Below are 26,671 nucleotides of genomic sequence, written 5' to 3' on the forward strand. Positions count from 1 at the left end.
AATCTCTTTCTGTGTTTTCAGTACCATCCACAGTATGTAAGATAACACTCCGACCAATGATATTCACCTGAGCCATAAAATGACCTCACAGTGAAAGAAATAAGAAACAGGCTTTCTAAAAAGTATTATCAGCATTATTCTTAAATGCAGTAAAACAGCCCACACTAGAAACAGAGCTGATTTTTCTCACATGAGGGATTTAGTGTGTTTAAATTATCACAGGGTGACCTGGCTAAGGGAACATGGCCCACCTCCTGCAGATCACTATGTCCTGGGATGAGGATGCTGGCCTCCTTGCACTGCCGAACTCCGAAGAAGTTTCAAAACACCGAGGGGCAACAGGTACACAATCTGGGCACTATGAGAAGTCTGCAGCCCGATTCATTTTCTTAGGTGGGCTTAGGATACAGGCTGAAATCATGGAGTAGGGCTAAAATCAGAAAGAGAAGAGGTAAGTGGTGTCAGGCTGAGTGTCACAATTACAGTTTAGGGGAAGGATCCATACCTTAAAATTACAATAATCAAGGAAAGCCCCAATATGACTGGAATAAGCCTGAAGGCTTATTGTTCACTTATTATGTCTCCTCTGAATTCCAGACCACTGTAGGTTTTAATCTTATAATTATGGGGGGAAAAAATGATCTTGCTCACTTCAAGACCGTAAATCAACCCTAGGTCTCTCTAGTTGACTTGTCTATGGAGAATGGACTTTGGGTATTCTAAGTGGTTTTGAAAATCCTTTTTTTGTAGGTATGCGATATGTGATTTGTCTTTCCTTGGTTTCTTGGTAGGAAGCAATTGTCGTAAATTTCAAATAACGTGCAGAAATGCACCTTGTGGGAAAGAAGGTGGATTTTTGCCAGTGTATTTTCTTTTGTGGGCATCTCTGTTCAGGTTTATTAGTGATAACAGTTCCTTTCAAGTACAAGTGCGTGGAAAGTGTTAAGGTCTGTAAAATGATTACGAGACAGTAGGCAAGAAATTGAGAAAAAGCCATAGCTCCTGGGAATGAGCCGCGAGAAGATCTAGTAGTGAGTGCTCCCTAGGATTGCTGTCAGGGTACAAGGTGAGGACCGTGGGCAGAGAAGTGGGAGCGGTGCGGGAGAGAGGGCTGGAGGGAGCTAATACATATATACACGCACAAAGCCCATACGGCTTCACTCATGCCAGGTTAAGAAGTGCCTTTTCCAGAAACTCAATAAAGAAATGGTATGCATTCAGGAGCTGTTTCAACCTGTCCACACCCTACCCTGACTTCCCCACAAAACAGGCAAGCAAGGAGGCAAATGCCATTGCCAAGCCTCCGGTCTCTGGCGTCCAGCTCCCTCAGCACAGCCCCACAGGGCGTCACACGGAGCTGTCTCCAAGAGTGGGCACTGCACCGACCTGAGGCAAAGTTTTGATCTGATTCACTCCAAATCTGTCTGCCACTCGAGAGTGGGGTTTGGCCGCAGAGGCTCCCCGGCAGCACCAGGCAGAGGCTGAGCAGCAGCAGCAGTAACAGCCTGCAGGCTGAGTAAGGAGCCAGCCTCCGCCGCCTCCTCCTCCTGCCGGCGCGGAGTCGGCAGCACAGCCAGTCCCTATCGCTGTCACGCCGCCAGCGGCGCGGCCCCTCCGCCCCCCACCCCACCCCACCCCGCACGGCCCCAACCCTCTCACTGTTGTTTGCTTGACTGACCCGAAATGGGCAGGAGGGAGGACCTGGGCGCCTGAGGGAGGGGAGGGCGTTGGCCCGCCCACTCCTTCCCCTCTGGCTCTCTGAGGCAGCTTCTCCTCCTCATTGGTCACACACTTGCGTCCATCACCTCCACGCGGCCCCGGGATTGGCAGAAGGCGCACTTCGGAGCGAGGAGGGCAGAGTGACTCCTCTGGTCTTCGGCGCCTCATCTTTCCCTCCACCCCCCTTTTCAACGTCCACCCACCTCTCCCCAGCCCCCACTCCATTCCCCCTCCCTACTCCAGTTCGCGGCAGTGTCCTTAGAAGACTCATTGGGCCAGGGGCGAAGCCAGCCGCCTATCGAGCCGCGCCGTCATTGGCCGACGCCCACGCCCGTCGGAGCGGCAGGCTTCGCCACTGGGTGGCTTCTCTCCGCTCCCCGCCCCCCCCAAAGCCTCGCCCTCTCAGTCGCCTCCTCCCCTCCCGGCTCTTCCACTGCCCCCTTTCCCCTCCCGTCCCCGCCGCGTCTCCCCTGTCCAGCTGGGCGGGGACTGCTGTACGACTCTGTAAAGTCTGTGAGTCACTGCACAACCTATCAATCCAATTAAATGTCTTGAGCGAGCCGAGCAGGCGGTGCTGCCGCCGCCGCCGCTCGCCCAGCCGCGGCCGCCCCTTCTCGCAGCGCCCCTCTGATCCATGGCTGTCTGTACTTGTTACGGTGTAACCTCCTCCTCCGCCTCCTCCGCCTCCTCCTCAGGAGCCGCTGCAACTTCCCCTCAGCCAGCCTCCTCCTCTGCTTGGGGACTGCAAAGGCATGGGATAGACCTAGAGCCACTTCTCTCTCCCCTCCAGCCCTCGCTCAATCTCCCCCCTTTAAATTAAAGTCTATTCCTCGCTCCTCGTCGTTTTAGGGATTTATTTGTCAGTCTTTTATTTCCCCTGATTTTATTTTCCCTCCCTGGGGCAGGGGGGTCGCAGGGGCCGGTGGGTTTATTTTAGGGAAGGGGCTCTCCCCCCCCCCCGTTTCTCCTTGTCGCTTTGCGGCCGTGACTTGATTTTCCTGCCCCTCTCCGCTCCCACCCCTCGAACTCAGCGTCCTGCACTCGAGTGACGCAGCGACACCCTCCGCCCACAGCCCAGACGTCCCCTCCCTCGCTGCCACCCCGACCCGTCTCGGGGCTGGACCCGGTGCCGACTTCACAGAAGGGTGAGTACCGTGTTGGGTTGGCGGAGGGGTGGGGGAGAATCTAGAAAAATGTTGTAGCCGGTCCACTCTGGGGAGGGCAGGGATCACGTTGTGGGCTGGAGGTTCCCGGTCAGGCGTGGATTTGAGGTGGCGACTGCCTCCCCCTCGCTCCCTCTTCCCCCGCCCCTCGACTCCTTATTCACCAACCTTGCTGTATTTCTAGGTATTGCCAGACTTCCACCATCGGGGCATTATAATGCTTATAAAATGAGCTGTAATGGCATGCTTTCTTAGTGAGTGGTCATAGTCAGCGATGTGATCTGATAGACTGTATGACCTGCAAAAAGTGCAAAACGGCTAATGGGTAGGTTTTCCTCCAAATCAAAGTTAAACTTTTATTCAATAAAGGCAAAGTAAAAGATATTTCTAATTTGAATGTGTGGAGACAGACCAAGAGAAGACAGGTTGCCTTGTGGCATGGCTTACTATTTTTATTTTAAAATAGTTCTTTAGGTTCCCTTTTGAAAAAAAAAACGTGAATTCAGTATTAACGTAAAGGTTATGAAGTCTTTGAACCTGTTGGAGGAAAGCAAGGTAAGATGCAAATCCAGCTTGACACTTCATCTTTAGCTCACCTCTATTCTAGCAAGAAATTAAAGCACAGAATTTTTTATTTCTCCGTCACTGGGCACAGTGGGGTGTGCTAAGGACAAAAAGGGCTTTTTTTTTCTTTTGATATCTCTCTTTTGTATACTTGATTGCTCTTGAACAAAATTTTAATTTGGTCTCTTGGTTGTTGGCTGTTCAAAAGTACACATACTTGGCCATATATGCTTTATGAGAATCTTGCCCTGTGCATCTTTAATATTTAATTTGAGATAAAACTAAAAATTATGAGAAATAGTTACTCTGAATCACCTTCTGAGGTCGCTTTTGAGAATTCAGCCTATTTAAAATGGTATTCTTCTTTTTGAATCAAGTTCTGGTCTAGTTGTCCACAAGATTCAAATTAGGCCAAACCAAACATGTTTTGAAATATTAAAGTACAGGAAAGGCCTTTTAGTAGTTCATTCTCTCCTTCTCTTTCAGACTAACCAGAATAAGTTGTTGATAAATTTAATTGTAAAGAATAGACTGTTTCTGTACTGAAATCTGCCAAGTTTCTACAGAAAGATTTCTTTTTAAAGAGGAGAAATGTGTTTATGATCAGCCAAAAGTAGTAAAGTTGACTCAAATGTAAGTGCTGTCATAAGGAAATGCTTATCATAAGCCCCAAAACCTTGCAGAGTGTTTCAGGAAGACTTATACAAAGTCTTTTTGAATTGTTTAATAAATTTCATCATGTGGTCTTTTTCTTGAGTGTAAGACTGAATTATTGAGAGGCCTCAGAGCAGAGGGGAGCCATGCTGCCTGAGTTTGAATCTAGCCACCATCCCTGGACGGCTGACTGACCTTAGGCAGGTTTCAAACCTGGCCTGTGAGGGTTTTCTCCTGTAAACGGGAGGAATGAGTTTTCATCTAAGGGTTGCCTTAAGGATAAGTGAGGGGCACAAGTCACAGAGTACTTGCTGTTCAGCTGCCCCATCATCATCATCACCATCATCATCGTCCACTGAGAGGATGTGTGATGTAGTGGTTAAGGGGACCTCCACAACCAGACTGTAGGTTCAAGTGCCAGCATTTCCTCTTGCTATCCTTGTGATCTTGGCCGCGGTAACCTCAGATTCCCCATCTATAAAGCGGGGATAATAGAAAAATTTACTTCACAGGGTTACTGTGAGGTCAGAATGAGTTTGACTAGTATTTGGTACATCTTTTCAAGTTTAATTCTGTTTTGTTCCTGGTATGTCTTGAAACAATGGGTGACTATATTTTTTAGAACTATACTTTTTGTAAAGATAAAGAATTATTGCTGTCATTGAAAAAAGCAGAGTTCTTATCCATATGCATGATGATTTATGGGATTTATACTTTTCAATGAAGTTTATATGAGTTTTTATGAAAGTTAGTTATTGGATGAGTTGAGTTGATCACTCTTTCATTTAAACTTGCATAACCAAATATATATACCACTATTATAACGATACCTATCACATATTTGCTGTTATATGTGATTTTCTCCTCTACTAAACAGAAAGCTCTTTGAGGGTAAGAATAGTGTTTCATTCATAATTTAATCCCAGGTGCCCAGCAGAGTACCTGGTACATAGATAGGCTTAATGAATGCTGTAGAATGAATTAAACAATGTTATTCTCAATTTGTTTATGAGTAGTTGAATGACATTGTAAGTGATGTTATGGAGCATACTATTATTTGTGGTGTTGAGTTGAATTTTTATGTTCTCAATTACTATTTTTGGAAATAGAGAGGGAATTATAACATGTTTTATTAGGAAAATATTTTTCATTTTGAAGATTGAACTTAAAAATATTCTGAAAAGTACATATCAAATGTCTTCTTTTAATACCTGATGTGGCCATTTTTTTTACTGAAAGACTTTCTGACTCCCAAACTTCCTGTAACTAAGTTGGATGTTATTATAATTAATACGAATTATACAAATTAGATTTTGAATGTCCCAAATGATGATGTGATGTTATTATCGGCTTCAGAATCAATAATAATAAAGAGAATTTATCAAACCAACACTGTGGAAATAAACCGATATCATTTGCTTAAGGACCTAAGCTTTATTTCTCTTTCCATTCAAGAGTGAAATTCTTTCTCTTGAGCAGTCTTAATAAATAATTAGCTTTTCAAATAGGCGTAGTAAATAGTGTAATAGGAATCATAAAGAAGGTATATGTAATTAGCAAATAAAGCACTTTAACTAACTTCACCACACACTTAATAGGCATTACACAATGGGGTAATGTATCTTTTTAAATAAGAAAATTGATCGGGCCTGTGCCACCCGCTTCATTTATAGAATCATTCTGCTTTACTTGTCAATAAAACCAGTTTAATTACTGTGCCCTCTGAAATTATAAAAATGCAAGAAATATCTTTCATGAAAGAGATATCCTCAGTAACAAAATCTGAAAACTAATCTACTCAGAAGTGTTACAGAGTTCCATAACATTGTTAAAACTTTTCAAATATGTGAACTATCTAGTACAATGTGGGTAATTTTGTATATATAATCCTTTGTCTAACCAAATCATCAGTTATCCAATTTAGTTGAATATATTGCATTTTCACTGGCTAAAACAATTAACTTTTTAAAAGTCGCCCTTTTTTGTTCATACACTTTTAAAACAGCTAATCTAAAATGAAACTTTAAAAAATTAATTTATAGGCACTTAGAAACTACACTTAAGTGTCTGGTCTGCAAGATGAAAGGTCTGAGTTTTTGCTTAACACATTTCAGCATGACTATTTTTGTAGCTCATATCTCTTTCATTTAACATTTTTCGTTTTGTTGAAGACATTTGAGTATTTATTGATATTTTACAGATGTATATAATGTCTTCAACTTTTAAAAAAGTGAAGTTTCTGATGAAGAATTGTCTGGGGGTTTCCCTGGTGGCGCAGTGGTTGAGACTCCGCCTGCCGATGCAGGGGACACGGATTCGCGCCCCGGTCTGGGAAGAACCCACATGCCTCGGAGCGGCTGGGCGCGTGAGCCATGGCCGCTGAGCCTGCGTGTCCGGAGCCTGTGCTCCGCAGCGGGAGAGGCCGCAACAGTGAGAGAATGGCATACCACAAAAAAAAAAAAAAAAAAAAAAAAAAAAATATATATATATATATATATATATATATATATATATACACACACACACACTCTGTCAGTGATCAAAAGGAGAGGAAAATTATTTTTGTGTTATCTATTGACATAAACTTAGAATTAAAGTCCCTGGAGTTCTAGACTGAACCATGCTACCGATTGGCACATGACCTTGAGCATTACACTTAACCTCCAGGACTCTCCCTGTTCTTATCCTTTTTTTTTTCATCGTTATTAGATTATAATTGCTTTACAATGTTGTGTTAGTTTCTGCTGTACAACAGAATGAATCAGCTATATGTAACCTATATCCCCTCCCTCTTGGGCCTCCCTCCCACCCTCCTCATCCCACCCCTGTGGTCCTCACAAAGCACAGAGCTGATCTCCCTGTGCTATATAGCAGTTTCCCACTAGCTATCTATTTTACACATGGTAGTGTATATATGTCAATGCTACTCTCTCAATTCGTCCCACCCTCCCCTTCCCCCTACGACCCCGCCGTGTCCACAAGTCCGTTCTCTATGTCCTGCCCTGCCACTAGGTTCATCAGTACCATTTTTCTAGATTCCATATATATGTATTAGCATACAGTATTTGTTTTTCTCTTTCTGACTTACTTCACTCTGTATGACAGACTCTAGATACATCCACATCACTACAGATGACTTAATTTCGTTCCTTTTTATGGCTGAGTAGTGTTCTTATCCTTTCAGTGGGAAGAGGGAAGGCATTTACCCTGCCCTCACTCACAGAGGACATTGTAGGGATAAGTTGCAAGTGCTTTTTAAAAGCATTGGAGAAGGACAGGGTGCAAGCAAATGCAAAGTAAACATTTGCATTTAGAAATGGACATTTGTTTGTCATTATTAAAAAGTTGTGACTTTAGATCTTTTGTCTGAAGGGCATTTTTCCTTTTAACTTTATATTTGTAGAGACTTCTTACTGGTATGTTCACAAGAAAGTATAAGGTACCTAAAAGAGCCAAGAAACTTTGAAAGGGATTTTAAATGTTAACATTGAGTTTTGGTATATCCTAGATTATAGCAGATGTTGATATTGTAAGAACAAACTTTATGTATCTAGGAGATAATACATTTTATTAACTTAAAGCTTGTAAAACTTTCACGTGTGTTGCAGGAAAAAATGTTTAGATGTATCAGTTTTGTTAGTAGTATATTCAAAGAGAAAAATTAGATTATTTACTTTTAAATTTCAAAAGGATTACTTGGCTAGAGGACCCCTTCTTACACTAAGTTATTTTTGTACCTTGAATACAGTGAAATGTGCACATTTCAGAATATAGTGGCTTGAAGGATTTTATTTACTCCAGCGAATCTTTTATTTAGGAAGGTGAGTGAAGACAGGTATGGAAAGGCTATATTTTAAGAAACTAGTTTTTTTTTCCTCTTGTCCCTAAAAATGAGTTCTGAGTCTTTAAAAGTCAAAAAGCCCAGAGTTAGCACATTATGTCAGTTTCTTTGAATTCAGCTTTCCCTCTCTGTGGTTATTAACAGAAGAGTTGTCACAACCTTATGATATTATCACTTTTTAAAGTGGAAATGAAATTCTAGTGTACTCAGAGTAAGACCTATTAAAACAAGTGGGACATACAAAGAAATATTTTTTGTTCCAACTAATATTAAGTATCGTGAACAGTGATCCTCAAATGTGAGGTTGCTAAGCAGAAAGCAACTTTTAAAAGTGTATTGTCCTTTTGTCCTTATTGTTCAACATCCAATTGATGAAAACTCAGAACGATCAGATTTCTTTTCTACTTTTTAATGTATAGTCCACACTGATGTTTATAAAGTTTTGTGTGATGTTACGTACAACTCTGTAGTATTGAATGTTTACTTTTAACATATTAAATAAAATGACCAAAACAGTCCACCTTTTATTTAAATTTTATCTGATTTTCACAACCTTCTTCCCTTTGTTCTACCATTGTTGTTCAGTTTTCTTAATATTACCACTTGAATTTGTGTTTCTTTTAATGCGGCATCTTTCTCATTTTGCTCTTCTTTTCACATTGGTCTTTTTCCTTGATTATGACAGGTTTTTTTCGTTGCCCCTCTTTTGCCTTTGCCTCTGTTTAAGGCATGGAATAGGGGTTTTCATCTATTTCAGTCTGCTTTTATGAGACTGAGGCAAAGGCCTTCCATAAAGAAAATTTGCTTTGCCTTATTTTGGAAGATGAGCTCTCTGATCATCTTATCTACACAAAACTTAAGGGGCCATTTTGTAAACCTAAAACCAAGTTTTAACTTGGTTAAACGATGTGTTTATTATTTACTGCTTTTCTATTAATCTCTTTTTTTGGGGAGTTAACCACAGAATTTTTTCTGTCCACATTACCTTGAAACATCTCAAACATCCAGGCTTTGTGCTGCTCGGTGCCCAGTGCTGGGCGAGCCCTGGTGGCAGTCTGAGCTATGACCGTGGCCACCTGACCACGTGGGGGGCGAGTGGGCCTGAGAACAGCACATTAGACATGAAGAGCAGGTCCTTTGTTTTGTTTTTAACTCCGTAAAGCCAGACAGAACCTCAGACTCTGTCCACTGTGAGGTTTTCCAGGGTTCGCCATTGTTGAATGACTAATGTTCCTGGTGAAGTAACCATTTGCTTTATTGTCTTCCAGTGGCCTCAGCTCAAATGAAATGTATCCCTTTGAGTTAATTTTGTTTTGATTTTAAGACTTCTTTTCACTGAGAAAATCAAAGGGTATGAAAATGAATATGTATTTTTAAACAAAAAAGATTTACATAAAAATCCTTTGAGTAAAAAGATTTTCTAAGGACTCAAATCCATTAATTTGGAGAGAATGTTTAGTAGTTTCTTTCTTTCTTATTTTTTTAACATCTTTATTGGAGTATAATTGCTTTACAATGGTGTGTTAGTTTCTGCTCTATAACAAAGTGAATCACCTATATGTTTAATAGTTTCTTAAAATACTTGACATTATTCAGACATTGGTAGTAGAAAACCTTTCAATTTGATTAAATGAAATGAATCCCCTTTTTGATTTACAAAACAAACAGTCCATTGTTACTTTTTATTTAAACAATTCAAATATAGGGTTAGATAAACTTCATTTTGGAGTTGATTACATAAGAGACTTTCCAGAAATTGTACTTTGTAAAATCTATGCCTCTTGGAAGAAGCTTGGTCTTTTCTTTTTTCTTTTGTAAACCTATATCCCATTCCTGACTTCATTCATTTATTCATTTCATTCAGCAGATTTATTGAGCACTTACTATGTGCCAGCTACTCTTATGAGGCATATACATTATAGCAGTGAAGAAAAGTAACAAATATTATTGTCCTTGTAGAAATTACATTCTAAACTATTTTGATGTGTTTAGAGCTTGTTATCTACTATTTTGAGTAGTGATAACTAAACACTGTGTAATAATGGTTTGAAAAAAAAGTCAAGATTTCTTCATACGGATTTTATACCTTTTAAGTTGGTACAAAAGTCTAAAACTGAGTCCTGAAACAAAACTGCATTCAAATGGACAATTTTTATTTGAGTTTGAGTTGAAATATTAAAAACCTATAATGTTGCTGATGTTTCCACCAGAAATCATGAAATCATCCTTGTTTATGAACCCTGGGAAACCTTACATTGGACATGGTCTGAAATTTCTCCTAGCTTTTCTCCTAGCTTTTCTTTACATCTTTGAAGTTGTTTTCTCACTTTGCTTTGTTTTCTTTGTGACAGAGCCTGAAAAACATGTGTAACACTGAAAATTGCACAATGGAAATGTAGTCATCTCAGCTATATGGCACAATTAACAAGAAAGTCTTAAGTTTCCTTTGTCTAGTGTACATAAAGAACTAATCTTTTGTTTCTGTGATTGTAAAAACTATGTAATTTCCTAAACAAATAAAACTCTTAGTGTACATTTCCACCTCAAATATTAAAGAAGATATATGTGTTTTTGTGGTACAAATAGCACGAGTATGATATAATATAATGATTTTCATTAATTATTTTATTTTTGTTCATACACATGTCCCAAGTGCTTGGGGATATCAGAGACTAATAGACATGGCACCTGTCCATAATGGTTTTCACAGTCCAGTTGGGGAGACAAAAGATCCCCACATGAAAATTGTCTCTTGTGCTGGGCAATATGAGATTTAACTTGATGGAAAGTCTGGTGTAGGCCACTACAGTAAGCAAGGTCAAATGGACTTGCCTTCTGGAAGTCCTGGATGGCCTTCATAGGAATCCATCCTTCCTTTTTTTGTTTTTGTTTTTAATCCTTTTAAGTTTGGGAAAGATTGCCATCTTTGTGCCTTAGGCACCTAAGGGTAGAACAGTCCCTTTTCTAGCTACTGCAACTGCTCAGCAAGGAAGGAAAGGAAATGGAGTACACACCCTAGCCATTTATTATCAATACATTCGCTAGCTATCCCCGAGGGAAGCAGGGACTCTGAACTGAAAACAGAATACAAATGCCCCAACTTCCAATGGTTCAACTTCCAATGCTTCAACTTTACCATGGTGTGAAAGTTCTATACATTCAGTTGAAAATGGAGCTGGGATTTTGAGTTTGAGTTTTTCTGGGCTGACAGTATGCTACACGATCCACTCGTGATGACAGTCACGAGGTAAATAACTAATACACTTACAACTATTCTGTACCCGTACAACCATTCTGTTTTTCACTTTCAGTACAGTATTCAATAAATTACATGAGATATTCAATACTTTAGTATAAAATAGGCTTTGTGTTAGATGATTTTGCCTGATTGTAGGCTAATGGAAGTGTTCCGAGCATGTTTAAGGTAGGCTAGGCAAAGCTATGATGTTTGGTAGGTTAGGTGTATTAAATGCATTTTCAACTTAACAGTATTTTCAGTTTACGTGGGTTTATCAGGATGTAACCCTGTTGTAAGTTGAGGAAGATCTGTATGGGCACACAATGGATATGGTTCGGGTTCTTGAGGACAAAAATTTTTCCAGAGCTTTGGGAAGGCTGGTACATCAATGAGGGCCCTGTACACAAGGGGAGTTCCCTGAAAAATGGAAGAAACACTGAAAGGGGAGGAAAGAAGTGGAGATGGAGACTTTTGATAGCTACTGAAGACACACTCTTTTTCCCTCAGTTTTGCCTGGAGCAGTCCTGCCTGTGAGATGGGCATACCCTGGGTCTAATATGCCAAACTTAGGAAGTCTATATATTGCTGTAATATGTAGGTATGATCTTTCTAAATTGTTTTGCTTTTCAGTTAGCCGAGATTCCTGATATGTGTGTGTTTAAATTCTAAAATATAATCCCATGTGACTATAGCTTTTGTTTTCATTTTCCTGCACATTTAAAAATATTAAGAATTTCTTTGTTTTTTGAGTATATTTGTTTATTTGGACCTAAATCTAAGGTAGAAAAACACAATATATGCTTGCCTGTTAGATTTAAATTAGGGGGAAAATTCTAAAGCCTTAATGTTTATTTTAGCCATGGATGAAAGCATTTGGACACTTGTGTGGAGACTTTTTTTTTTTTAATTGTTTCTTTTCTGAGAAACTGTATCTGTGCTAGAACCATCACATATCTATTTGATTTAAAGGCCACCTGGGATGGTTATGTTCATTATCTTGACTGCTGATGATTTCAAGGGTATATAGATATGTCATGACTTATCGAATTATACATTTTAAGTATATGCATTTATTGGATATCAATGAAACTTTAAGAAAAAGCCACCTAGGTTGTAAGGTATATTTTTCAAGACAAAACCTCTATTGTAAGATTATATTTTTAAAGTTTGTCATTTATTTTTTATTTCTTTTTAAATTTTATCTACTGTTTATTTACCTCTAGCCCATACCCCAGTCACATATGTTTTAAGAAAGACAAATGGAACCGCAGAGACTCACGTGCCAGCTGAAATTTTGATATAGGACCTTAGAGAGCTTTCTACTGTATGTAATGCTCACTAGAGTATTTTTAAGTAATTTGCACAAATTTGAATTTGGAGAATTGGAGTTGTGTATTTTTCAAGGAATTCTTCTTTCCTTATAGTTTAACAGATTGTGACTCATCTTTGGCGTGGAATAAAGAGCATGATTTTAGTAGGACTTTTTTTTTTAAAAGAGATTAAATGGCTTAATGCTTCTCCTTAAATATTGTTCCTTTTTTTAATTGCTTTTTTTTTTTTTTTTTTTTTTTTGCGGTTCGCGGGCCTCTCACTGCTGTGGCCTCTCCCATTGCGGAACACAGGCTCCGGACGCACAGGCTCAGCGGCCATGGCTCACGAGCCCAGCCGCTCCGCGGCATGTGGGATCTTCCCGGACCGGGGCACGAACCCGTGTCCCCTGCATCGTCAGGCAGACTCTCAACCACTGCGCCACCAGGGAAGCCTTAAATTGCATTTTTATAAATTAAATTTTGGCATGTTGGACCATAGAGTCTATGGATATATTTGTTTAGGGAATAACCGAGTCTGCTCCGTTCTTCTTGCCCTCGTGGTCTTGAGCACAGCACAGAAGGCTTCATTATCGATCTGTTAGAGTCCTGGTCTAATTTTAATTGAGTATTCCTTATGTTACCCAATGTGTGTTTCAGAGAAATTTCTTCATTGTTGGAATTAATGCTTAACTTTAAAACGGCAATTTTGTGTGTGTGTGTGTGTGTGTGTGTGTGTGGCTGCGCTACATAGCATTCCCCGACCAGGGATCAAACCCCCACCCCCTGCAGTGGAAGCGTGGAGTCTTAACCACTGGACTGCAGGGAAGTCCCTAAAACGGCAATTTTTTATGAATAAAGAACATTCCAGAAAAAAAATTTGAGTTGTGTTTTTGGGATTGGGACTGTCAGGGTATTAATGAGTTGTGCCTTGCAAGCTCAGGCTCCTTCTACCATACAAGAGGGCCACATTACAATCACCCATCCCCAGGCCACAACCCAGGGTGAGGCCCTGGTTTCAGTATTTTTGAAAGTCCTCAACTTATTCCAGTGTAGAGCCACACTGTGCTCTGCAGTGCTGTATCTCACACCATATTCCCCCACACCCAAACTTTCTGTTGTAAAACTTTTCAACTATGTAGAAACCTTGAAAGAATAATTCAGCAAAGACCCATATTTCCTCCACCTAGATTCAGTAATTATTAACCTTTTGCTTTATTTTGCTTTATGACTCTCTGTCTCCCTTTCTTTATATGTATAATTTTTTGTACCATGTGAAAGTAAGTTTTAGATATCATGACTCTTTACCATTAAATATTTCAATATGCATCTCCTAAGAATAAGGACATCTTCCTACATAACCACAGTACCATTATCACACCTATGAAAATTAATAATAACTTGGAATGCTTTTCAAGAGCTCAATTCCATTTATTAAAGATGTATGAATTCACATTCTGCTAAAAGTTAAATGCATATGAAGTGAGAAGTTCTGCAGAATATGAAATTCTGGGTATTTTTGCTAAAGATATGTTTCTTATCTGTGTTTGCAAGTAAGGCCACTACTTCAAACATTTTTGTAAGGTAAATGCCTTTTCTTATGTATGGCGAGGTAAGATCCTTTCTAGATCTAACGTCGCATGATCATATCATGAGAAAAAAAAATTTATCGAAGTTCATGCCACAGTGTGGTTTAATGGAAAAAGCCCTATTTTGAGCCAGAACGATGTTGGTTCAAATTCTTGCTCTGCCACTTACTGCAGGTGACCTTGGAGAAGTTGAATTCATGTATCAGGATGCTTTTAGAAACCACCCTCAAGCTTGCTGCAATCATCAGGAAATTTATTATTTCACAACAAATCCAGAGCCACGGCGGGCTCCAGGGTTGGTCAGTTCTGTAGCTCAGGTTCTTAGCGTCTTTTGGCTTTCAGCTGGGTTCCTTGCTGGCTCCCACGTCTGTTTTGGCTCCTTCCTCAAGCTGGTTCACATGCTGATGTTATGGCATTCAGAGGAAGTCAGAAACCTCCACAGGTGTGGACTGTCAGTCTTTCTGCCTGATTGGGCATCTCTGCCCACATCTGGACCAGAGGGCTGGGGTTCTCTTAGGGAGAGGAAGGAAGGAATGGATGTCGGGTATACCACTAACAGTGTTCATTACCCCTCTCTAAGTCTCCGTTTTCCTCGCTATAGAATAGGAACAGTGATAATCTACCTCTATGATTATTAATGGTATACAACAGGGAAAGCAACAGTACACAGCTGATTTTAATAAATGCTAATTCCTATTTTTTCTTCTCTCCTTTTCATCTTATGGAAAATTCTCTCTTCCTTTGATACTGCTACACTCCATTCTAGTAAGTATATGTAAGTGATTCTCTCAACTGGTCTTTTACCTGTCCTCTAACCTCAGTATCTAGGGCATAGCATTTTTTTTTTAATAAATTTATTCATTTTATTTATTTATTTTTGTCTGCACCGGGTCCTCACCGCTGTGCGTGGGCCCTCTCCAGCCGCGGCGAGCAGGGGCCGTTGCTCGCCATGGCACGCGGGCCTCTGACTGTGGTGGCCTTTCCCACTGCGGAGCATGGGCCCCAGGCGCATGGTCCTGAGCAGTTGTGGTGCGCAGACCCAGCAGTCGTGGTGCGCGGACTCAGTAGTTGTGGCACACGGGCCCAGCGGCTCTGCGGCATGTGGGATCGTCCCAGACCAGGGCTCAAACCCATGTCCCCTGTATTGGCAGGCGGACTCTGAACCAGTGCGCCACCGGGGAAGCTCTAGGGCATAGCATTTTATGTGAATTTTGCACTTTGGTCAGGTACCCTCCATTAATCTATCTTGGCCCTTCTTATTTTTTCTTATATGTTTCAACTTTATATTATTCCAAAGCCAGGGAAGGGAAACTGTCAACAGTGTGCACATATTCATCAAGAGACAGATCAGATGGGAACAAAAATCTCTTTAATTTCACTATTCGTAAAAACAACAGAGTTGAAATAGATTTTTTCCCTTTATTTAAAAGAAATGCACCATGACCTGTGGAAAAGTCAGCAAAATAAAGCACTATATTTGAAACACAGTACTTTATTTGTCCGGGATAGACCGGGTCTTTGATATTTTGGGAATATCTAGTCTTGTCATGGTAGGTTAGCCAGGCCTATCATGGCAGTTTAGCCACTCTGGTTTCTCTAGAACGTACTTTCTAAATAGAATTGTGTCTGATTTACGAGTCAGTCTTTTCTGGATTGTTTGATCTTGAGCCCTCTCTCACCCACTGTGAGAAAGTAGTCTTTTAAAGACGCGTTTTCCAGTATGTGTGCACACTGGTGGGTTTTTGTTCACGCATGCCCTTCTCAAAATATGTAGAGAAGGATTGTCATATTTTCCCCCTATGGAATTTCTAAAGCACTCCTGAATCACCTGCGAAGCCTGCAACATTGTCACAACCCAATCACGTGGGAAGATCTTCACCTTTTTTAAAAATTTTCTTCCTAAATGATGGGATCACTCTTGAAGGAGAGCTACTGATTCTTCTTGACCCCTCAAGTAGACTATTTGATTCCTGCCAGTCTCCATGGAAGGAACAGAAGAAGGGAAGAACAGAAGAACAGAAGAAAGTCTTGTGTCTCTCTTGACTTGGAAGATGCTAAGTCTTGGCTTGTCCCTAAATTTTCAGTTACAGTTTTTTTACTTTGTCTTTCATTTTCAGGCTTAGTGTTGATGAGGTACCTATTGCTCTAGTAAGCTCTGTGAATACTGAAAATACTCAGATTTTGAATGGTTCCATCCATAATTCAAAGCTTCTGCTGGCATGAATTGTTTTGAGCCAGAGGAATACTTTTTAAAAGAACTATTTAAGGGCTTCCCTGGTGGTGCAGTGGTTAAGAATCCGCCTGCCAATGCAGAAGACACGGGTTCGAGCCCTGGTCCGTGAAGATCCCACATGCTGCGGAGCAGCTAAGCCCATGCGCCACAACTAATGAACCCACATGCTGCAACTACTGAAGCCAGTGCACCTAGAGCCCGTGCTCCGCAACAAGAGAAGCCTGTGCATCGCAACGAAGAGTAGCCCCTGCTCGCCACAACTAGAGAAAGCCTGCATGCAGCAACGAAGACCCAACACAGCCAAAAATAAAATAAATTTTTTAAAATAAGAATTATTTACGTATGTTTTGATGTTTTTTATACATCTCAAATGAAAGTTCTGTAAACTTGAAATTACGAAGCAGCACAATGAAAGCAGAATTCTGAAATAAATTGTATTTTATTAAAGAAGCCAGAGAAGGACACTGTGGCTATAATCTTAGTTAAAAGTGCTAGAGTTTGGGGGAAAAAAAGTTAGAACTTTGTATTGCATTTCCTCAAAGTGCTGTTGGTTACTTTTAAAAAGGGTGACATAAGACTGTAACTTGTGAAGCTTGGTTTTGTTTGGGCAAATTTTTAATTTTAGTACCTTGCAGAAAAGTTTAGTGGACAAGATTCCCTTTGCTGTGTAACAAATGCTTTTACTATTTAGCTAAGGTTTACTGCCAGTGGCTCAGAGGCTGAAAGGAAAAGTGAAATGACTGTTGTTTCCCATCTAATACTAGATTTTATTTTTATTTCCACTACTCAGTGTTAAAAAAGGAAATGAAAAGAAAGCAAAGATCAAGATCCAAAAGCTCAAACTAAAATGTAATTTCCGGGGCTTCCCTGGTGGCGCAGTGGTTGAGAGTCCGCCTGCCGATGCAGGGGACATGGGTTCGTGCCCCGGTCCGGGAAGATCCCACATGCCACGGAGCAGCTAGGCCCGTGAGCCATGGCCGCTGAGCCTGCGCATCCGGAGCCTGTGCTCCGCAACGGGAGAGGCCACAGCAGTGAGAGGCCCGTGTACCGCAAAAAAAAAAAAAAACATAAAAAAAATAAAAATTAATTTCCTAACTAGAATAAGGCTGGTTTTGCCATGATGTGAAAAGTCATCCGTAGGAAATGTTTGTTAATAGCTAAACAGTTGGCCATACTGTTTACTGGGATTAGTAGTTCGATTGGGATGTACTCCTGTCTTCAGATAGTCAATCAGGCCAGGTAAAAACCAATCAAGGCTAAGCAGTTGGGACTGACTCAACTTCTTTTTTGCCTCCCTACAGAGAAATGTTTCAACTATGCTTCTTGCCCCTACTTTTTCGTCTCCCTGAGAGAATGGAACAAAAGTCCAAGTGACAGTGGATTGGAGAGCAGTGCATTATCTGCCTCTTATTACCCAGGACTTATATACTCTAATGATAGAATAATTGCTAGAGCTTTGTTTATCTTTCTTGATTCTATCATTTCTGTGTTGCCTTGGGAGCTTCTCATGGGCGGGGTCTAAAGTTGTGTGGAATGGATTCTAAGGACAAACTGCTTTTGTCCCAGGCCATTTATTGTCTTCATTTTCCATAAGAAGTTCTTATTTTGGCTGAAAAATTGCAGCATGACCAACAAAAAATTGTTGACCAGCTAAGAAAAGTATATTTACAGTAGCTTTGAAAAAACTATTTGCAAAAGAGATTATACTTAAAGATTATTATTTCTGAAAGACCCATATACCATGGAGAAATTTTCTGGCCATGAATCTATTTTGCTGTATTAACCATTCGTGCCATTCAGTCTGTGCATCTTTAATTATATGCTATATATTTGAGCATGAGGCATTTGGGGACACTTACTGGTCAACTTTGAGTTTTGAGAAATTTTTTTTTTTAAGTTGCAGGCAGTCAAAAACAAACGATAGTTTGAGGATATTAATGGAATTGAATTATGGTTGAAAATTTTGATTGTTAGAAAATTTGTCTGTAATTAGCCATAAATTTAGTTTTATTGTGGACCAAGTCATGGACTCTGCTGGAGATGCAGAGTCCTAACTTAGTGTGAAAACGTTCTGGTACAGGGACCCTCCTGTCTTCTCAGCACTGTTGTCATGTTCCACTTCAACCCATTTCACATGTTGTGGCTAATGTAGTGACTGCTGAGTGGTACGTGCACTAGATCAACAGGGGTCATAAGTTTTTGGTTTTGTTTTTTGCAGTACTTATGCATCATAAGAACAACATGGTGAAAACTGAAGCATTTTCTATTTGGGTTAATTTAGGATCACCAATAGAGATATAAAGCATTTAACCTTTTTTTTTTTTTTTTTTCTGTTTTGCTCTCACCTGATTACTGGATGGGGAGATGGGCAAAGAATCGATGTTGAGGGAAGGTGATGGAAGAGAGGTGCTTGTTGCTACCACTTTTTGTCCATCTGTGTAATCTACTAATCATTTCATATGGTCTCTGGCAACTGTTCTGGTGACAAGTTTTACTTCTTTTGGAGAAACTGTGATTTTTATTTTTGAATAAAAATAAGAATAAGAAAATGGGTTTTTAGGGCTTCCCTGGTGTTGCAGTGGTTAAGAATCCACCTGCCAATGCAGGGGACATGGGTTCGAGCCCTGGTCCAGGAAGATCCCACATGCTGTGGAGCAACTAAGCTCATGCGCCACAACTACTGAGCCTGTGCTCTAGGGCCCGTGAGCCACAACTACTGAGCCCGCGTGCCACAACTGCTGAAGCCCGCGCACCTAGAGCCTGTGCTCCGCAACAAGAGAAGTCACCACAATGCGAAGCCCGCGCACTGCAACGAAGAGTAGCCCCCGCTCGCCGCAGCTAGAGAGAGCCTGCGCACAGCAATGAAGACCCAATGCAGCCAAAAATAAATAAATAAAAAATTAATTAAAAAAAAAGAAAATGGGTTTTTAAAAACAGATTTCCTATTTCCTAAACTACAGTGGGAAAGGACTGCTGTGAGGCTGAGAAATCTGGAGGCCAGGAGACAAACAGTGGGTGCTCAAAAAATGCAGCTCCATGCCCTTGGGGAAAAAATAAAATAAATGTGGAAGCCTTTTCTTTTGTTCTTCTGCTTCATCTTATATTTGTATGCTTATAAACATTTGGTGTGAGAATTCCTCTTTTGAAAACTTTCAAGTTGTTTTTCGGTCCAAGTTGTTGGCATTCTACCTCTCAGTATCCCTACTTCTTATTTGAGGAATACAAAAGGAGATGCACTTTAGACTACTTATCCTTTAACTTTTGAATACTGGATGCAGGTATTAGTGCAAATTCAGTATGCCATTATGCGATGAGGAAAAAAAAAAGACATGTTTATGACTAGGAAACAGTTCTTGGCAAAGAGAAGTTTTGTCCTGTTCAATCAGTTACTGAAATGGAGTTGAGTTTTCTTTTATGTATGTCTTTTTTTTTTTTTTTTGCGGTACGCGGGCCTCTCGCTATTGTGGCCTCTCCCGTTGCGGAGCACAGGCTCCGGACGCGCAGGCGCAGCGGCCATGGCTCACGGGCCCAGCCGCTCCGCGGCATGTGGGATCTTCCCAGACCGGGGCACGAACCCGTGTTCCCTGCATCGGCAGGCAGACTCCCCACCACTGCGCCACCAGGGAAGCCCTATTATGTATGTCTTTGAAGTTGAAATGATTCAGTAGTCATCTGTGAGCACTAGAGTAGTGAGTTCTTGGGAACGTTTGTACTCCCAAGGAGGCAGTTTGTGAAGCAAATGTATAGTGAGTAAGTATATTGTGACTTTTCTGACAAGCGTGCTATAGAGCAGATGATGTTTTGGTATACTGGAGCACAGCAGTTAAGCCACGAGGTGTCAAGTGGAAACTCAGGCACTTGGTCAATCCAGTTATCAGTTTCTACTCTTCATATGCTCTCATTTTCTTCGTGTGTATTTGTAATTGCTTTAAAGTGATCCTGCCAATTTGACAACCAGAAAGGGTAACAGAAATAAAGTCCAAATTGTTGATTTTAGAATTTTAAGTAAGTTGTATTAGGGGAACATATTAAGTGTGAGGATAACCATCAATTTGATTTTTCTTACTGTTCCTCTTGCTTATCTCCTTGACTGACAAGTTGACTGCTTCACTTTATGTAAAGTTTTATTTGTTTTAAATTAAAAATAAAAGTTCATGAACTTTGTACTGACTTAGGATGTGTGATGCTGTGTTTTAATCACTGCTCTGTTCAGTCAGTAAAATTCCTATACTTTTAAAACATCCCTCACTGTCAGGTTAGCACTGCTACTACGTGCCGCCATTTTGTTATCATTGTTTTGCATCATCATTGACTTGTGTGATCAGGTGTCTTTCACCACATGAAGGGATGAAACTGGCAACAGTCATTTTATAATGGTGTATGTTAATGTATAATGTTTAATCTACTCCACATCTTTCTGCAAAGTTTTGTGGCATCCTTTTTTAGCATTCATGTTAAAGGAGGCACCCAGGATGGCCCTTCAGGTTTTTTGATGTGTTTAAGAATATGCGGTCAATGTTACTTGCTGGAACCAGCCCTGGAAAAGTTGAACTGGTGCCATATATTTCTTGCTACTGTTATGTCTAACTATAAAATGAAGGAAGTGCTAATAACACTTCCTACTTGTTTAGCACGTTTTCCTCCCCAGCTCTCCAAGGAGTTGGCCAATATCAGGCAAGATTCCCAGCCCATGTTTCTATTATTTTATAATTCTTGTAACAATGTTGCATAACGCTTCCACTCGGTATCTTTTTTCTTAAAAAAAGATTTCTTAAAATCTTTTTTCCTAAAATTTGGAAAGTAATACTTGCTAGTATCATCCCCGTTTCTCAGATAGTAAGAACAAGGCACATCTTGGCTAAGTATTTGACCTAGGATTATACTATAATCAGCCGCAGTGCCAAAACAGAATGCGGGATTCTTCCTCGACTTCATTTTATTACCGAGCAATAGTTTCTCTCCTTTACAGATACATATACTTACAACAGGACCAAAGAAAATACATTTCCAGTTTCCAAAAATATTTCCCACATCTCTTCTTCAGTGTTCCAGTGTTAGGATTTATACTAGATTTATTGTCTGAAGTAAAGTTTCAGTGCCGGTTATAAACACGATCTGTTCCCATATTATTCCTGATTTGACTACTATCCCAGAAGGTGATGGATAGCTGAAGAAAGAGTATAAGGAATGTATCCCCTATTTTCTTTTTGCCCTTCTAAATTTGATTTAATATAAGGTTGCTTTCTACCAGGAAATTTCATGAATGGGCATATGTTAATAAGCCAGAGTTTTTTTTCTTTTATAGTAATAAACTTAACAAGATATCTCCCCAAAGTGGATTCAGTTAGAGTGTGTTAAACTTGAGCGAGTACTTCCTGAACTTACAGGGGGAAGCAACGCCAGCCACTCTGAAAATGAAGTTGTTCCTATAAAACTTAGTTACTGCAGTCTGAATATATTTTGTGCTTTGATGTAGATCTTCAAAATTCCTTTTGTTAGTGAATGTATAACTTGAGGAGGAGTCTGTAAAAACTAGAAGAATTGATCGTTCTGCTTTAAAAATACTTAAAAAAAACTGAGGATAAAGTTTCTGAGAGTGGCAGGTTTTTGTTTTTTTTTCCTTCAGAGTAACAGAAGTGAAAGCTGCATTTTGGTCAATTTTGCTCAGCCTTCTTAGTGACAACTCCAGGCGCAAAGCGTGTGCTGGTGTGCACACACAAAGCAGTCTTCTTGTTTTGGTGCCCCGCACGTGAACCACTGCATGTCCACACATGCCTCACATAAAGAGTCCATTCTTGCTCACGCGCAGCCAAGGAGGCTGGCCGCTGCAGTCTTCTGCTCAGGGGAAATTGGCAGCCTTTCTTCTCCTGTAAACAACAGCCTGACGTCACCCCCTGCAGCAGTGATAGTGGACCCACTTTAGAGATTCTCAACTGGCATATCTGCTGAAGGCCTGTCACTGGCTTTGATCATCTGCACTCACACTTGAATAAATGCAGTACAGAGAAATTCGTTAATGTCAGGAATACTGGTGTAGCCCTTTAAAATGGTTTGTGAAGTACTTGACCTTGAATTTTCACATATAATCCTAATGGGAAACCTGTGTGACGAGCAGGAGAATTGTAGTTATTTCTATTTTAGAAATAAGGTAACTCAAGTCCAGAGAATTAAAAAGTTAGCCAGTGGTGGAATGACTGAAATTCAGGCCTTCTAAACACTGTTTTGTCTCTTTTTACTATGTTAAATAACTTCTTTAGTAATTGTTAATTGTTCTGTTACTTCCTCTCTGAACTAAAATGTGTGGGATGATGATTTATGAGTTTTTTCCCAGTCAAGACATCTGTGCGTTAAAATCAGATACAGTCTTGTTGCATTCGGAAACTCCCAGACAATACATTAACCCACTTCCTTGCCTCAGAGAGAGCCTTTTGAAATATCTAGCATAAGTCTACACTCACCAGCCTAATTGGAAAGATTTATTAACAAGATGATCCTGTTCTTCATTTGGCCTCTGAAAGCTACATAAAATCGAGAGGGTGGAAGATCGTAATTCTTTTGTGTTGTTAACAGGAAGAGACAAAGCTAACATGAAGGGGCTGTTCTATTAGTTAGAAATCAGAATTTTATTGGGAAGGAGGGGAGAGTTGAGCTACTGGTTAAAATATAACTTATTTGTTGTATAAGTAGTTGTAGTTGTCTTTCTCACGTACCCACTTCTAGTTTATTTTCAGGCAGTTACAATGACCTTTCATGATTTATAGTTGTGTATGTGGTTTGGGAATACTTCAGGTTGTAGACAACTCTTGGTTTTCTCTTTTTGACTCTGAGTCGGTTTTTCAATGTGACGTTGAAGAATAGGTAGGAGGGTGTTTAGGTGTGTGTGGACTATGCACCGTAAATTAGTCGGACCTTAACTTCTCTGCTGAACGCCGCAACTTGAGCCAGCTCCCCTGATTTTGAAGTGTATGTTTAGAGAATGCAAATTAATGTTGATTTTAGCTTACCCCTGACAGAAAATGTGTTTAAAGTCTATGTATTAAAAAGGCAAATATAATTAAAAAAAAGAAACTGCTTTCTAAAACTGCACTTTGGTATACAGTAGGCACTCAAAAAGGAATTTTAAATGAAACTGTGATAATCAGAAATTAACTATGTTAGCAACCTCAATAAGCTAGCATCTATTATAGTAGTTGACTAAAGATATACCTAAGGAAAAAAAGTGCGTTTGGGGTGGAAGAAACATGTTTTATTGCATAACTTAAAATGAACCAAAAGAGCTGTTTATTTTGCTTTTTATTTCACTGAATGGAAAAAAGTAGCTTTGCCTTTAAAAGACAGTACTGCTGGTTTTAAAAATTATAGCAGGTTGAAGGAATAGAAGGGTAGTACATCAAATCTACTTTAACAAAGAAAACAAGTCACTACCTTCTCACCATCTTTTGCTTCTGTCTATGGCAAAGAATAAGGAGCAAGTAACAGCTGCCAGTCAGAGCCCATCATTTCTGTTGGGCAGCGAAGTCTCAAAGTCTGGGTATGCTGGGGGAGTGGAGTGGCCAGTGCAGTGAGCCGCCCCAGCAGTGGGGGCAGTGCCACCGGTGCAGTGTGCGTACCAGTGCGGGGCTTCCCCAGCGCTGCCCTTGGGGGAAGCCCATGCCCACTTGTTACAGGAAAGGCTGCAGGGGGTCTGCCCAACCCAGCTTTAAGTTAATAAACTGATGCTTAAAGTGTCCCAGTCTGTCAAGTAACAGCGTGGAGTTTCTCATCACTGCAAGCGGCTGTTTGTAATTGTAAGCACATAGTAGTAAGGGCAGAGGACAGATGTTAGATAAGTGAAGTCAGTGGGAGAGCAGTGGGAGAGCCAAGCTGGCCTTAGCTTTTAACTTTTAAGTAATTATCTTGCTATGTGTTCCACAGTGAGTAACATATGAGCAGAAAACAAGGTGGGATTTGAATTTTAGCCCTCCATAAAAGCATTAGCTTTTTATTTTAGCATTTCAGAGTTGGAAAATACCATTTTGGCAGATTTGGTACGAATGATGATACCACCTGGATTTGTATGGTGCCTTGCAGTTCATAATCGCTCTCATGAGCATTATTTTATTTAACACTTGCAGCCGTAACCACCTCGTGAGGTACTGCCCTTTGCCTTTATAAATGAGAAAACAGAGTTCTGAGAGGTTATGACTGGTCAAAGGGCACCCAGCTAGCAGGCAGTACTAGGGCTTCGACTGGAATCCCTGTCCTTTGACTCCAGCGTTCCTGTCACCGAGCTGGGAACAAGCACCTTGATAACACCCAGCTTCATGGTCTTCCCACCTCTTGCTCTCGCATCTGCGCAGAAAACCACAGGCAGCAAATCGAGCTTAGTGACCGGTTCCTGTTGCTCACAGTAAACTGTATCGTCAAAGGGTAGCTTCTTGAATGACTTTGAAGTTAATAATCCAATAAAAAGAGAAGACTTGTTATTTCTAATGCAGGATTAGAAGAGTAGTGCACAATGAACCATAGGGACCATTTGGTTTTAATACACATTGTTTTACCCAGAGTAAAGCCCCCCTTCATAAGGAAAGTGAAACTCCAGTTAATTGCAGAGGACTAGAGCCCATTTCCCCAGCCTCTGACCAGGTGGCGTTTTCTTTTAAAAAGGACACCTCCTTAAACAGAGGCTAGAGTCCTCATCCCAGGAGCTAATTTGACTTGAGCTTCCAGCAGAAGCATTTACCCTTTGCGAAGCCTTGTGCTGGAACCAGGCTTGTGGGAGTTTAGGATCTAGTGGGGGAGACTTACTCCAGGGTGAAATGCCCCAGTGCTAAGCGTTCAGTCATTTAAGAGACTAAGAAGGTCACGGATAGATTCATGGATAACTCACATTTGGTCTCAGTCTTCTGGAAAACATTTTTGAAGAAGCCCTTTCTTATATGACCTTCTATTTGTAAGAAAAATGACAACTGTGGCCACTTAGGAGTGTTTCAGAGTAATGAACGCTGCCTATCCCTAAGAAGCTGAAGTGTGAAGATTAAAAGCAGATCAGATTGTGATTGTTAGCCCTGGATTTCTCTTTAGGCATTGTCCTAGAAGTTTTGACTGAGAAAATCATATATTATTTGTGCCTTGTTATAAAAGCTCTGCTAATACCTTTTAACTCCTTGGCATACATTTTCAAAGAACTGATGGCGAGCGAGAGCTTGGAGAGCCTTTTTGAACCCCCTGGTAATTTGGGCAGTCTCCAAGTCAGGCTGAGTTGATAGGGGATGCAGAACTGATCAGAATAATTACAAGTTCCATTATGTAAAACTTTGCCAACAAAAATGCTCAGGGAATGCCTTTATAGGACCTAACTTGCACCAGAATTAAACTTGTCTTTCTCAGTAGTTACTTCCAAAGCTGAACAAACTTCATTGAGTAAACGGGTCAGTTTGTGCAGTATTCTTCTTGCATGACGTGTTCAGGTATACACAAAGGCAGTTGGATTATAAATTTCAAGGCCAAACTAGCTTCCAGTAAAGCAGATATATGAAGAAGCTATATTATATTATATTCTTAGAGGAAGAGAAAATTCTCTTTAAGAGCTGCGTTCAATTTCCCAGTCTCTTGGATTGGATCGTGCTCACCTCTGTCAGCTCCAGGTTTGGCTCTCACGTTCCTGCCTCTAGGTTCTTCAATCACACTCAGCAGTACTTGCTTATAATCGGGTGGTCCTGTCCTCACTCCGTTCTCCAGGGCCTAAGAAGTGGATAGAATGATTTGGGGTTAGCTTTAAAAAAATAACCAGATACCCCATTGATTACAGTCTGTGTAGTACCTTTCTACCATAATGTGTCTCACTGGCTTCAAATCAGGCCAAAGACAGACGTAAAATACTGTAAATGGTACATATGTAAACTTTGCTGAAGAGGCTGTGAGGGTCCTACATTCACTTACCATGTTTGCCCAAAAGTGTCCCTCATTTCATTTTGGTAGTGAAGACCAAAGCTGAATTTCATTAACAATCTATGAATATTTATAGCTTTTTGTGGGTTTTGCCAGTTTTCCCTCTTAGGTGATAAATGGTGGTGGTGAAGGGGAGTTCCATAAATTTTAGGGCAAGAACCCAACTCATTATTCATTCAATTCATTATTTAAATTTTCAGTTCATCACTTCAGCCCCCAAGACTTTAGGAGAAAAACAGGCATTGCCTGTGTATTTGTTTGACGGAAAGTGTCAGAAACCTATCAAACTAACTTAGAAAATGGAGACTTACTGACTTATAGAATTTGAGAAAGGCCTGGGCCACCAGACTGTGGGAGGAGCAGTACCGCAGTCGGCTTGAACGCGGCCAGGACTCTCTCCGTCTTTCATCTCTGTCTCTTTCTGCATTTTTGT

General features: G+C 40.5%; 1 protein-coding gene and 1 long non-coding RNA gene across 9 annotated transcripts in view; one reads left to right on the forward strand and one right to left on the reverse strand.

Annotated features, from left to right (window-relative positions):
- LOC137206180 (uncharacterized) overlaps positions 1 to 1,887 on the reverse strand; it is a 77,844-nt gene extending 75,957 nt beyond the window's left edge. For 3 of the 4 annotated variants that reach the window (XR_010934510.1, XR_010934509.1, XR_010934512.1), the window contains exons 1-2: positions 1,387 to 1,590; positions 252 to 430 (exon numbers count right to left, since the gene is read on the reverse strand). This is a non-coding gene — a long non-coding RNA (uncharacterized lncRNA). Of the gene's footprint in view, positions 1 to 251; positions 431 to 1,386; positions 1,591 to 1,678 lie in introns of those variants that run through there. The other variant, XR_010934511.1, reaches the window with a different exon arrangement.
- A 325-nt stretch (positions 1,888 to 2,212) lies between these two features.
- The window catches only part of SERTAD2 (SERTA domain containing 2), a 111,727-nt gene continuing 87,268 nt past the window's right edge, over positions 2,213 to 26,671 (forward strand). The window contains exons 1-3 of one of the 5 annotated variants that reach the window (XR_010934507.1): positions 2,213 to 2,864; positions 3,349 to 3,437; positions 3,933 to 8,831. Coding sequence is in view for 1 of the 5 variants with exons in the window: in XM_067704891.1 (XP_067560992.1) it covers positions 3,176 to 3,207 (32 nt within the window). In the remaining 4 variants the exon portion in view is untranslated. The other 4 variants (XM_067704894.1, XR_010934508.1, XM_067704893.1 and 1 more) reach the window with 4 other exon arrangements.

The sequence above is a fragment of the Pseudorca crassidens genome, chromosome 14 (genome assembly GCF_039906515.1).
Source record: "Pseudorca crassidens isolate mPseCra1 chromosome 14, mPseCra1.hap1, whole genome shotgun sequence".
Lineage (NCBI taxonomy): Eukaryota > Metazoa > Chordata > Mammalia > Artiodactyla > Delphinidae > Pseudorca > Pseudorca crassidens.